The following is a 14,190-nucleotide window of genomic DNA, read 5'->3' on the forward strand; positions in this document are numbered from 1 at the left end:
CCGGCGGCCGTGCCCGGGGCCGGGCGGTTTTAACGCCGCCGCCGCGGCCGCTCCCCCCCCCCGGTTTCCGACCGTCCCCTCCCAGCTCCTCCCTGCCCGCCGCCGGGAGCCCGGCCCGGCCCCGCCGCCTCCTGCCCGCCCCCTCGGCCGGGCCCCGGGTTCCTCCTCGCCCCTGGGCAGCATCGGGCCCGGCCGCCCTCCGACGGCAGCGGCGGGGCTCGGGCTGTCCGGGCGGATGGGGGACGTGGCTCCGGGCAGTCGCCACCCCAAACGCCCCCATGGAGTGGTGCTTCCATGTTAAGGAAAAAAAAAAAAGGAAAAATAAGGAAAAAAAAAGGCAAAACAAACAAACAAAACACAGGAGTCAGAAGGTGTTTAATAATAGGAAGAAAAGTTCTATTTATTTATTTATTAACAGTGGTACCAGGGTCATTATATAGAAGCTACAAAAGAAGTTGTGGGTTTAGGTTTTATAATTCCTTCTTCAAAGAAACCCACCTCAGCGAACCCAAAAGGGTGATTCCTGATAACCCACAGCTGCTCTTACTGCAGAAATGTTCCTCTTCCTTCCTTGCTCTGTTAACTCCACCTCAAATTGAAATGCAAAAGAATATCACAATAGGCCGGAGCTTAATACATTAGGTCTTTCAGTTCATAGCATCACACAATTCAATTAGCAGCAGCAGTTGTTATGGGGAGGCTGCTTTCCTCTGAGACACGGTGAGCGTAACACTACCCTCAGGAGGAGAGTCCTTATTTATGCTAATCGTCATGCTTCAATTGCTCCACGCCTCTCCCCGAATGACTCAGATAAATTACACTGCCAAACAGACATTGACTCTTCCACCACAAAGCTAGAAACTTGAAAAGATGTTTAGCCTCCTGAGAGCCCGGAGGAAAATACAGCCGTTAAATTACAACTGTCAGAAAAGGCATGCAAGATAAATCATGCTTGAGGTTGACATATGTATCCCCTGCAACTGCCTGACATACCCTAGATATTTCAAGCTTTCCCCCTTATTTAGCTAATCTATAGAAAATACTAAATAAAAGTGCATTCATTAGGCATTTTCCTCTAGGAAATCATTCTCATATAATTTTAAGCAAGAGGAACATATTAAAAGAACGTGCTTTAATTAAAGGATAGAATGACTCAGGGTTTCAGTAGTCAGACGTACCAGCTTTCATGTTTAGGTTATTGGTAAACCAACTGAGAGGGCTCCAACTCAAAGACGCAACACCCAACAAATTATTTGTCAGAGGTTGTGTAAAATGTCTGGGCAATTTCAGTTCCACTCCAAACAGCTGGCAATTTGCATCACAAAAAGTATTGTATTAGATGACCACACGCATTTATACCCATGTTGACATCTTAGCAGTGAGGATACTGAAATTGTGCTTCGTCCTTCTCAGGCAAGCGAAGCCAGCCTGGCTGATTTTGCACTGAAGGCTGCTTAAAACCTTGGAAAATGTAGGTTAATTTGTCTCAGCTGCACAGATTGCAACCTCTTCACAAGGGCTGAATCACACAAACAGGTAAATTCAGGCTGTTCCAGCCAACTCTACCGAGAGCACATGGATAAATGTTGAGTGAGAAGATTTACGCCAGGATTACTCTCCATCTCAATCAACAGAACAAGAATTCTCTTCTTACTTAGCACCCTCCTATCTGTCAGGTCCAGTGTTAAGGACACTTGCAGTTCCATGAAACACATGACAGAAATCCAGGGTACAACTCCTTTGAAAACTCTACTCTGAGATTGCCCAGTCAGAAAAAAGAGAAAGGACAATGTGATGAATAACGCATATATGCTCTTATATACTTGAGTTTTTAGGATAATCAGGAATGCGTGCTGTAGTGTCTCACTGTGAGTAAATAATGCGAGTAAATCTCACATTATTGGCTGCCTGTGATGAGCAAAATTCTTGTTGAAATTCCAACCAGAACTTAGTGTTGTGGGCATTGCAGAAACCTGGCTAGTCACAGGGCAACAGTAATGCAAGATCTCCCAGATAAGAAGCCTAAATTTTAGCTTTAGCATCTTAACTAAAATCATATAACAATCTGACATGACTCAAACTGATTACTTTATGCCAAAGAAACCAAAGCTGTACATGTACAAATCAATCAGTCCCACGAAAAAGCACTCAAACAATCCTTCACGAATTACAGAATTTGTGCTAGAAGAGTTAGTGTAACAACACCGACATTTGGAGCAACACTGAGAATTTCAGAGTACTTTAGAAAGAGATCTTAAAAAAAGAAAGTAAAGAATCTTAAAATAAAATTTTGTATCTGAAAAATCTCTCTCCGGCATAATTCCTGGTAACTCTTAGTTGAGCAAAAGGAAATTACGCTGTCTAGCAGGAAAATGCTTTGACCTTGTCAGAAAAAGAAGTTGGGAAATGGGGGACTCCCAAAGCCTGCATCAGTAGCCTCTGACACCAGCAGAAGATAGTGCTCTCTTAGTGCCAGCACTGCTGGATTACTGACAATTGCAGCAGAGGAGTGTGAACGTTAATCCATCACGAAAAGAGAAAAATCCCTGCAAGACAGATTTCCAAACGATTTTTCTAAAACACACTACCCTTATGCACCTTCAAAAATTTTAATCTACGCAAAACGTCCTTTTATTCACCCAGAGATAATTCAGGCCACAAAACAGAGGCATTCTTCCATAAAGTGCCTGACCAAGACAGGAGATCCTCAAAATGGTACCAACAGAATAGCTTGGCTCACCCAGAAAGTACAGAGCGGCCTGTAGAAACCCGCAAAATTCTCATGATTAGCAGAAAGGTAAAAAAAAAAAAAGCAATGTGAAAAGTAAGGCACTGCTCCAGATTCAGACTTCTGCGGTAGACCTGGAACAAACAGATTGTATTTTTGAGTAATTCTTTAAGATTTACACCACACAACTGAGAAAAGAAAGCAGTTCATACTACGGAGCCTAGTGTTTGAATGCTCAGACTGTGGTTCCTACAAAATAACAGAACTACATTATTAACTTTACCTGAAGGAAGATGATGTGGCATAAATTTGTGCAAACGGAGTACTAAACCAAAGCATTTGTACTGTCTTTGATACCATGAAGCATGCTGGGTTAGAATTAGCTCCAGCATAACATTATACAATGTTTTTATTAAGCAGTACAGAAACAATCCTCTCAATTAGGACATTTACATCCTACCTTCAGCTCTACATATTTTATCTGAAAGCCAGTTAACTTCTCAAAACTATCATATAATAACACTGTTGACGATATTTGCATAAAGCACAGATAGAAGCACTAATCATCTGTTTGTTTTCATTTGCTTGGTTTCTTTTTGTTTGATTGTTTTTAGAGAAGAATATTATAAATTTGTAAGCAAAATGAATCTTACTGTAATGGAAGACAGATGAATTCAACTCCAAGGGATGTCAGGCTTCTCTTCACAGAAATCTAGGTACCTGGACACACACATAACTTACCGGTAGGATTTTCAAAAGGACAAAACGATCTACTTACCACAATCATTGTTAGTAACAGAACCAGTTATAAATGCACATTGGAGCCTGCTCCTATCTGTGCCTTTAAGTTAAATAACACTTTACAAAATCTGTCAGGGAAAAAACAAAACCAAAAACCAACCAACCAAACAAAAAACCAGTAACAACTGCTTTGTTCAAAAGGGTTAAAATGATACCTTAAATCAAATACATGCAGGTAACAGAAACTTTACAGTATTGTGAGATAGCTTAACCCATACTGGAAGAAAATGCCAGAAACATTCGAGAAAGCTGAGAAAACACTTAAATTAGGCACTTTTGTATCGGTAAGAACACAACAAAGAAAAGTAAATGAAATGATTTTATTAAATTGTTAACATGACATTACATACAAGCTATCGTTACTGCTTTTATTTATTTATTTATTTTTTTAACTGATACTGATTGGGTACCCTGAGTACCCAGAAGAACAATCTATTCTTCAGTTTTAAGTGAATTAAAGTTTCAGTTGCATCACTTTTGAACTTTAGAACAATTTGGTTTTAAATTATCCTCTCCACAATGGATACGTTAGATGAATCAGTTTTCTGTGGCATTCATTGTGTGACATTTATGGCGTTCAAATGTTCCGTATCTTCTTTCCTCACATTAAAATCAAAAGTCTGATTTGGGGAAAAAAAAAAAAAAGAATAAAAACAGGCAATGAGAACATTGTAAAACCAGAAGCACACACGTGTTAAGTATTAGCATTCTATAATTTAGATGAACTGTTTTTATTCTGACTACTTGATACTGATCCGTTCTATATTAATTGAATGGACTTTTTAAAACTACCGTTGTAAAAAGTTTGATACATCCATTTTTGTAAGAATTTGTATTTTACTTCTAGATCAGAAAGTTGAATGTAACATTAGGTAACACTTAATTCCAAATGAAAAGACCCAAAGACGTTGAGAAAGTGCCATGTAGTTTCTTCATGGTTCTCACTGCACTCAAAGACCCTTCAACACCATATTATTGATTACCATAAAACGATAAGGCTCTAATGTATCTAATCATGATATATTTTCATTCATCTGTGTTAAAATACAGCAAAACTGGCAGAGTGATGAAACTGTATAATGCAGTTAGGAAACATTCTGAAAGTTATTTGTTCCAGTAATACAGGTAAATCAAGAAAAATCCTACTATACATTTTTTTCTAGGATTAACTGAAGATATTAATGAACATGATAATGTAACTTAACATTCTATTCTGAAGAAACAGAAATCCTAGCTGAAATATATGCAATTATTTGGCAGATTACAGATATTATTTATCTGTAGTATCTGGGGGAAAACAAAACAAAACAAAACAAAACAAAACAAAACAAAACAAAACAGTAAAATAACCATTTCCAGAAAAGGAAAAAAGAAAAAAAAGCCACCTGTGATAATTTTCCAAATTGATCAGAGGTATTTGCATCTGACTTACAAGGCATTTGTGACAATCATGCAAAAATCTCCAAAATCACGTGACAAAAACAGATACTTGCCATTTCATTGGTATATTTTTACATATTACACATATTAGATAAGTATTATTAAATATTATAATATAAAAAATGCATTAAACACCAGGGAAATAAAGTTATACCACAGTATACACACAACCTTCACAGCTATGTGTCGGTTTAATCTTTCAGCAACTTTACACTGCATCCAAAGCAAGTGATTTACTGTAAATTCATCTCAGCAACACTCTACTTATGGATACTCCATGGGATGACTCCAGGAGAACCATTAGGGAAGAACGAGTTCCAAGAACAAACAAAAACAAAACAAAGCAATCTCCGCTGTTGTTACCGGGAAACAGTAATTATAACAATCCCCCCTGCTCCCCCCTCTGCAACTTCACAGCCAAGACATGAACTTAAGAGTAATTCATTATACTGCAGCTCTGAAGCCTCATATAGGGAGAGGCTCCTATAGTCTTGGAAATTTATTTTGCTGCAGAAGAAATAGAGTAATCATTAATAGGATGATATCCCTGCTAATGGACTCTGGAATTTCCTATTGGTAGGTCAGCTACAGAATGGGTCTCAAAGGGCTCTGGTGTGCAAAGCCCTTTCTGAGATCATAAAAGATTCCTCTTGGGCACAGGTATTGAGATCTGGCACAAATGCATCTGTGCAAGGCGCCCTATCTCACAATATCGGCCAAGTCTACCATGAGTGCACAGAGTGATACTTATTATGCCACTGGGAAGCAGTATCAGAATCACTGATTTAAATTCATTTCAGGGTTTGAGCTCCTCTTTTTTTTTTTTTTTTTTTTTTTTTCTTTTCTTCTTCAAGTGGGTAGTAACAAGTTTTGGAGACAGTTCTCATGCTCTGGGCCCTTAGAAAGTCATTGCTATTCTATAATGTCCTAGCAGCTGTAATTAGTCCTATGTGATGCTCCAGATGGGTTAGTGGACACCGAATAAAGATCAAGACTGCATCATTTTTATCATAAATATTAAACAGAACCATTCAGGTTGGAAAGACCTCTAAGAGCATCTAGACCAACCTTTAACCTAGTACGGACAAGTCCATCACTAAACCATGCTACTATGTTCTACATCTACACGTTTCTTGAAGACCTCCAGGGACAGTGGCTCAACCACTGCCCTGGGCACCCTGTTCCAATGCCACACAGCCAGTAATTTCAGTCAAGAAATTTCCCAAATATCCAACCTAAATCTCCCCTGGCACAACTTCAAGCCATTTCCCCTCGTCTTATCACTTGGTGCTTGGGGGAAGAGCTTGACCCCCCACCTTGCTACAACCTCCTCCAAGGTAACTGTTACGTACGATAATGTCTCCCCTGAGCCTTCTTTTCTCCAGGCTAAACATCCCCAGCTCCCTCAGCCAGTCCTCATCAGAGTTGTTCTCCAGACCCTTCACCTGCTTCATCGCCCTTCTGACACGCTCCAGCACGTCGATGCCCTTGTAGTGAGGACTAGCTTACTAGTCATAGGCTCGCTTTGAGCCAGTGCAAGTATTTGCCATTTTCTTTCAAAAGGACAGACGTTTTTGGAGGCTGCAATAAGTGCAAAAAGATTAAGTACAAAAACCACTCCCAGCACAGCAAGCTTGGCTTTTCTGTTACTTCTACCCAAAGGCCTATAGTCAGAGATGTGCTCCCGTGAGCTTCAAAGCTTTGGCAGGGGTGTGGTGATGTGGAGAGAGTTAACTGATTGGATTCAGTTACTGTCCACAAGAGCTGCTCCACCTTTGTCCCCATTTTCAGAAACATAGGGTTAACGTCAGCTTCCCTGTCAGAAGAGTTTAGTATTGCTATTTTAGATAAGAAAATCAGCTGGTGTTAACCACTGTGCCGAAAAGAGGTACAAATATTAGTGCAGCCTGCTTGGCTTTGTGGGTTTGCGAACTTACTAGTATTATAGTTTCTTTATTACACACCCTAATCAGACGAATAATGGACTTGTCTTCAAATGTGTGTTGGGGGGACAAGTACAGCAGAAGATTAAAAAAGAATTAAAAAGATTAAAAAAAAAAAAATTCCTAAGCACGCACTTTGCAAAACAACTGCCACCATTTTCCAATTCAGTGTTCTCAGGTGCCTTCACCTCCTGTCATATAAAAGATGTAAGTCAGAAGCAGGCAAGAAAAGGAGAGAGGGAGCCACTCAGAGGCAGACAGGAAGCCACTTGGCTGCACAGAAAATGGCCTCACCCTTCCCACTGACTTTCCGTTTTGCTTTTTATTTTTTTTTTCCTTTCCTTATTTGTTTTAAGAGTTCCCTTCCAGTTTCAGTGCTCCTACAAAGAAGGCTGAATGCACTTTGTTAGGCAACACTGATAAATTGTAATGGTTTATCTCAACTAGAGAGGAGTGTCCCAATCAGTCACAACCATAAATAACCTACATGATATGCCTTCAGTTTGGAGATGTATTCCCTAGACCTGCTGTCAAGACGGTGGGTTGCAATAGTAAAATGCATGCATTGCTGTATGTTAAAAATGGTCACGGTAGCAAGGTGAAAGAGCTTTCTCTCTGGAGAAAGTGTGTCTTAGGCAAGTCTGGACGAGAGAAGGAATTTCAGCCCTAGGGAAGAACATACATGGTATCATTCCAAGAATTCACTCAAGGGATGACTTCTGAACCAAAGAAGAAATTAAACAAATGGAATTAAACTTCCTGATTCCGTATGTTCTGCACTTTTATATCCTTTTGTTCTGCTAAATTTCACTTCTATTACAGAACATCACTCCTCACTGCTACCCCTGGATCTCACTACTGTTCATGTTCCAATTTGTTATTTGTTGACTTGCTTTGTACTGTTACCAAAGTTGTCAGTACTTTGCAAGTGTTCACTTAGACGAGGTTACGTGGACTCATCATTCTACAGTAGCCCTTGTTTAAAAAGAAAACTATCAACATATTAAATGCCAATTTAGCTGTAGAGAGGAGCATAAAATATCAACCTACTTAGTCTGTTGTCCCTGTGCAATGGGATCAAAACTAGAAGAGGATTTGCTCAATGTCCCTAAATTAACTAACAAGGTATAAGATTTGTGAAAGCTGTTCTCAAGGGAAGAAGCTCCAGTGACGTATCCCAAGCACACAGGAGATAACAGGATTCCAGTCCCTTGGGGGAGTTACAGCTTCTAGCAGAAAACAATGGGGATAAGTGATGGCACAATATAAAAAACAGCACACCACACCTAGGAGAAAGATAACATGGGTCAACTGAGTCCTGGCACTTAAATAGTTCTAAAGCCACTACCTGGCAGCAAAGCAATTGGTGGGAAAAATCACACACACACACACACACAAAATCCTAGAAAAAAAAAGCCCTGAAAAACCTGCAATAATCAAGTCTGAAGGTAGTTTGAGAAGTATCAGATTAAAACTGCTCCTTAGAAGTATGCTATTATAGTAATAGTGTTTCTATCTTATTACTCCTTTCATTACTCACTGTATAGCTTAGATAACATCATCTAGATCAGAGAAAATACTGCCTTGACTTCCTAGCAAAACCAGATACAAATGCAAGATTGAGATCTCTTTGAAAGAGGGAACCATAAAATCTATCAATGGATTAGGAAGCCATCCTCACTACAGTCTATAGTCATCACAGTAACTAAACCTGGTTTAGTTCTGCTTAGCTCAGAACAGAGAGTCAGAAACAGCACAGCAAAATCAGTTGTTCTGTCCATCATGGGACTTCTAGGCACATAACTAGTCCTAACTGAACATTGCCTTGATAAAACTGAAGCTAAAATTTGCCAGCTTACATAAAGATTTGGTTCACTTTGTATGCATCATTTATGTTGGAAATTGTATGTTGATGTGATGAGTGTTTATTCAGAGATAACAAGGTAAAACACCCACCTCTCTTTTGTAGTTTCTGAGATAGCCTTCGCTGACTAAAACCCACATTGAATGAATACTAGGCAAGCGATTCCCTTCTAGTCCTTGTTCAATGAATTCGGATACAATGTGAAGCAATGAGTCCCCCAGCTACAGTGCTACGTAACACTTCTATGCATATTGCTAAACTCTGAGGAAATTACTATGCTAAGGTGTTATTCTACGAAGTGTTTTTTCAAAAGCAGGATTATGCGATGATCACAGGTAGAACAGTTTATTTGTGGGCATTCTTTCCAGTTTTTGCTTAGTCATTGCCATCATTTTCTGCAAAAGTTGAAAAAATACCTTAATCTTATAAATAAGCCTTACTTTTTGAAATATTGAACCCCTCATTACAACAGTTAAACCAGGTACATTGCAGTTCTTGGGACACCTGAAGTGACATTACTAAATACTAAAGCACCCCATACTGTAGACCACACTTGAAAAATTGCAAGATAAGCTTAATATGTAGGTAGTGCATCTTTCTGGAACAGTACATTGTCCACTGTACAGATATTAGTGAGGGCAGCTTTTCATACAATATTTTGTTTTAAAAATCATAAATAAAGCACTAATGATTCAAGAGGCAAATCCAAACGTATTTTCTCTGAAATGTTTACCAGTAGTTGGTTTTACCAATCAATTATGCTGAGGAGCTGTTATCAACAAGGTTAAGTTTTCTGTATTTTATCTGAGCTGTAAGGAAGCTCAGCTTTGAGGAAAAACACTACAGGCTGGAATATATGACTGTTGCAAGCCATTTCTTGATAAAAACTAAGGAGCTTTGTTTCACGATATGACTAAAGCAAAACAGCACTGGGAAAACTGCCTCAGGAAGTCCACACACAATATAAATCATACTCAGATTTTCCATACTTTTCTAGACATGGGAACTCTTAAAATATCAGACCATGTGACTAGAAGTTCAATACTCAGCAGATAAAGGCTTTGCAGACGTATTTCTCAAAACAGACTTGTAAAGTACAAATATCTGTATCTACATCTACCTCTTCATATACATACATATTTTATAACAGCTCTCTGAAGAACATTCTGTTAATGAAATTTCCTGGACAAATCCAAAGTGAAAGCTAAACTAATTCCCACTAAAAGCTACACAAATCTCACCAGAATTTCCTGTAAGAAAAAAAGATGCTTAACAACAAAGATGCCTCTTTGGCTCTTAAGAGCTTCCCACTCCACTCTTATCCATGCAGTCAGTTTATTTGTGCATGGATTTTCCTGGAAGTATTCCTACCTTGTTATGACTACAGGCTTGTAAACAATACACATAGAACTCTCCAGGTCAACGCCATTATTATGCAGTAATATTTATATAAAACTCCTTCTTGCGATGCTTATATATTGCTTATTACAGTGAGATCATATTCTTCATGGAGTTTTACAGTATACTATACAGTATAAGTACTGTAGTGATAATGGTATTAATATGTTTTTTCCACCCAGCTTTTTCTTCTTCATATATTGCAACCCTCTAACAAAATACCTGAAAAATTACTTTGAACTCCACACTTGTATTGTACACCAGTAGGTAGCATTTTTTCCTACATATAAGGACATGATATCTCCTCATCTTCATTGGTTATATGGCCTGATATGAGGTCAATGTCATAAATAGGAAGCCTTGCACAGGCTTCAGTGAACTGTGGATCAGGATTTTAGATGGAAATATAAGATCTCAGGACAAAAGCACTACCCTCAGAAATTCTTTTGTCTGTTATCTTTGGTAAGGATTTCAAATCTGTTATCATTAATACCAGACAGTAAGCTCACAATTACATTCTTATTGCAACCTTCCCTGAATTTAAATTATGTGGTATGACATATTGATCACTGACAAAGGAAAAAGCACAAACCTTCGCTCACACAATAAGGCTTGGGTCCCAGGAAACATGTCTCCCATCATGCAATCCATTTAGAATTTCAACATCGTCCTCCGCTATTGTAAAATCAAACACCTATGGGAATGCATATAGAGTTAACATCATGAACACAGAGAGAATCAGGAGTGTTTCCATCATTTAAGTTTGAAGCAGAATGTTTCTATTTTTTTTTTTATCCTTCTGGAAATTATTCTTAGATTTTGTCACAGACAAACATCATTCTATTAAGTTAACAAGCTCTACTTGGCCCTTTGCTGTCTTTGTGACTCATTTTCATTTGCCGACCCTGTTGAGATGCTTTTGCAGCACTCTGGCCTCAAGCAAGGCTCCAAGACAATGGCAGCACCAAAGCTGTTTTTAACAGCATGCTATATGGTCACTGCCAGACGTATACAAATACTGACTGCAATCCCTCTGGAAACCTGAGCTCAATATTTTGGTTATATCCAGATGTTTGTTTTAAAAAGTATTACAATTCTTTTCCTCAGAACTTTAGCCAAATAGAATTATTAGAAGGTATAGGAATTTTTATGAAGTTAGCAATCTGAGTTTTTATCTATCTATATCTTTTCTATGTGTACTTAGAGAAAATACTCATGGATCAGCTAATGCAGAAAAAGATACAGTGCTACAGCTTCTCAGTACCAATGCTGACTTGAAAGCAACCGCCTCTTTTCATGCATTTTGACTAGAAATCATTGAGACTCAAACTAACACATCGGCATGCGTTTAAAAAAAAAAAAAAGGAATTGTGATAAACAACATCAAACAACTGTAATTCCCCCCCACCCCATCCTAAATGTTTTGAGTTTTGCTGCAATGCAATCCTTCAGCTGCATTAAATGAATTGGTGAGGCCACAGAATAAAATCTGTAAAACACAGAATTAACTTGGACTTAAAAATATCATTGGGAAAGAAAAAAAAGAGAAGGAGAGATTTTTAACCTGGTTCTGCTCACAATACTTTGCCACAAACAGCTGTGCTTGTACCACAGAAGCAGGGCAGATGTTGGAATAAATAGTCGAGGCAGGAGCTACATAAATAGGCACAGCCACCAGGAGAAAACCTCATTACATGTGTGTTAATTTACACTTAGAGCACATGGACAGTGATATAACTGACAGTCAGATGTTTGCTGTCTTCTTCTCAATTTACCAAACAGTTCATACTCCTAAAATATTTTTGAAAGAACAGTAAGTTTGTGGATTCCCCTCCCTCCCTGCCCCCCTCCCAAAAGCACACTTTCAGATTACAGAAATGGGGAGAAAATATAAGGAATGACTTAAAATCAGTCAGTACAACAAGGAAAAAAAAAAAACAGGGAGATGATGCTGTCAGTCCTCAGTTCCTTCCCACTTCTCTTCGTGCATACCCTACATCCTGTGACCTTCTCTGTAAGTCAGTGGGAAGAAGGTAGGGGAAGAGACAGCTTTGCCAGGACTGACTTCCTTAAGAGGTATCTGGGATATCTCCAACAGTGTTTTTCAGCTTTCATACAGTGTCCTTGTGCTATGCAGAGCATACAAGTTCCTTCCATTTGATCTATATGCTTCTCATAAAAAGAACCTAACCATAACCAGACTAGATTTTCTACTATCACTCAAGTAACAAGTAAAGATATTAATGACAAAAATCAACTATGAAAGTTGATTTTTCAGTATTCAGTAACTCTGTGGATATCTGTTTTGTACATGGTGGTTAAATTTCCATTGATTTCTGGCATTTTTGAATTATGTGCATTTTCTTTTTTATATATATATAATTTCTTTATTTTTTAAATATACTGTGGTAATTCTAAGCTGCTATAACTTGCTAATTTTAACTGAGTTGCCCTAATATTAAAATGGTATAGGACAACAGATAGACAAACCAAAACATTAAAAACAGTAGTTTGGATATTAGCAAACTTGAGTGCATAACTAAATCTTACCTTGCAGTTTTCCTCTATCCTTTCTGCTTTCGTGGACTTTGGAATAGTCACAATCCCATTCTGAAAAACATCATTATTTTCATCATTAAAATTTACACAGTTTCAAAGAAAATACTCTCTTCAAAATATTTTAAGATGTTCCTCATGCCTTCTGAGGTTTTTCTTCCATTTTTCAAATGACGCTGACATTTCCATAGGTTATTTGTAATCGCAGTTATGTACAGTGCATTAAATTCCAACACAGATTATGTAGTGACTGTAAAACACTATTTCACTGCTCATCCCTTTGTGTTGAGTGACAGAAACAGAATGGTTCCCCCTTACTGTTTATAACTTTTAGTTTGGAAACAGCTCTTTTATTGGTGATTCCTTTCATTCTCTACAACCAGATTATTTGCATATTTAAAATAGTGCCATGGTTTGTGTACTACATTCCAAATTTCCTGGACAACAATTAGTTCATAGGCTATCAATATACCGAAGGCAAGAATATTTTCTTTATAAATTCTGTTTTGAGGCACAATATCCCAAACCATTTGCATTTTATTTTTTTTCCTGAGAGAGGAGACAGGTTTTTAATTACTACCCTCCAATTACCTGTATACTCCAGCGTATGCAAATCTGTGCTGGAGTTTTGCCATATTTCTTTGCCAGCTGAATGACACTAGGATGAGTGAGTGCTTCACCTTTGGCTAAAGGACAATAGCCTTCAAAAACAATACCTCTGCTCCTACAGTAATCCACCAGCTCCTGAGGTCGTTGGAAAGGGTGGTACTCAGCCTTAGATAAACAGAAAGAAACTTAGTAAAAACCTTGAAAATACATTTAGTAGAAAACACTGTCATTGATAAATGAGGATATTTTTACCCTATTGCTTTTAAAATGCAATATGAGTGAAATCACTGCTTTGGAAGATATAAATTATCAGTTTTAGAAGATATATGAAGGATATTAGCCTACAAACATTTTGCCATTAATTGGCACAATAATTTCCTATGCATTGTATGTTTACCACAGAAATAAAGTATGAGTAGTTGTCTTCTCTACCTGCGGTTGGACTTACACTGCTGATCTGCTCAGTGTTTGAGAAATGCATGCAAATACACACTGTGAGTCAGCATTAGGTCATTTTTATGGGTGATTTGGGACTACCTTCTCTTCCCCCAAATTACTTCTTTTCTTATCTCTTGACTGATGTTCTTCTTGGGGCTGCACAGGCAAGGGGAGGAGGAAGGGCTGAGCCTGGGTTTGCAAGACGCTGACCAGAATATGTCTAGGGTGAGGGCCTGACCTGTGAAGCAAAGTGTTGGCACCGACTGCAGATGGAAAATCCTGTATTCCCTGCGTGGCGTCACAGCCAACAACACGGAGGGAAGCAGACATGCTGCGGAATGAGCAGCTCTGGAGAGCCTTTGCTAGGAAGGCAGATCACAGATCGCCCAGAACCAGTTAAAAGGAGAAAAGGA

The 14,190-nt window shown here is 38.5% G+C and overlaps 1 protein-coding gene across 2 annotated transcripts in view; it reads right to left on the reverse strand.

Moving 5' to 3' along the window:
• Nucleotides 1-3,833: 3,833 nt before the first annotated feature.
• Nucleotides 3,834-14,190, reverse strand: part of LOC311211875 (putative oxidoreductase ZK1290.5) — a 44,536-nt gene continuing 34,179 nt past the window's right edge. For both annotated transcript variants that reach the window (XM_084290861.1, XM_084290860.1), the window contains 4 exons: nt 13,322-13,504; nt 12,725-12,784; nt 10,767-10,868; nt 3,834-4,149 (listed from right to left, as the gene is read on the reverse strand). In XM_084290861.1, coding sequence (XP_084146987.1) covers nt 10,773-10,868; nt 12,725-12,784; nt 13,322-13,504 — 339 coding nt within the window. In that variant the 3' untranslated portion in view covers nt 3,834-4,149; nt 10,767-10,772. The remainder of the gene's footprint in view (nt 4,150-10,766; nt 10,869-12,724; nt 12,785-13,321; nt 13,505-14,190) is intronic.

This window comes from Netta rufina (genome assembly GCF_964035555.1).
Source record: "Netta rufina genome assembly, chromosome: 8".
In the NCBI taxonomy this organism is placed as follows: domain Eukaryota; kingdom Metazoa; phylum Chordata; class Aves; order Anseriformes; family Anatidae; genus Netta; species Netta rufina.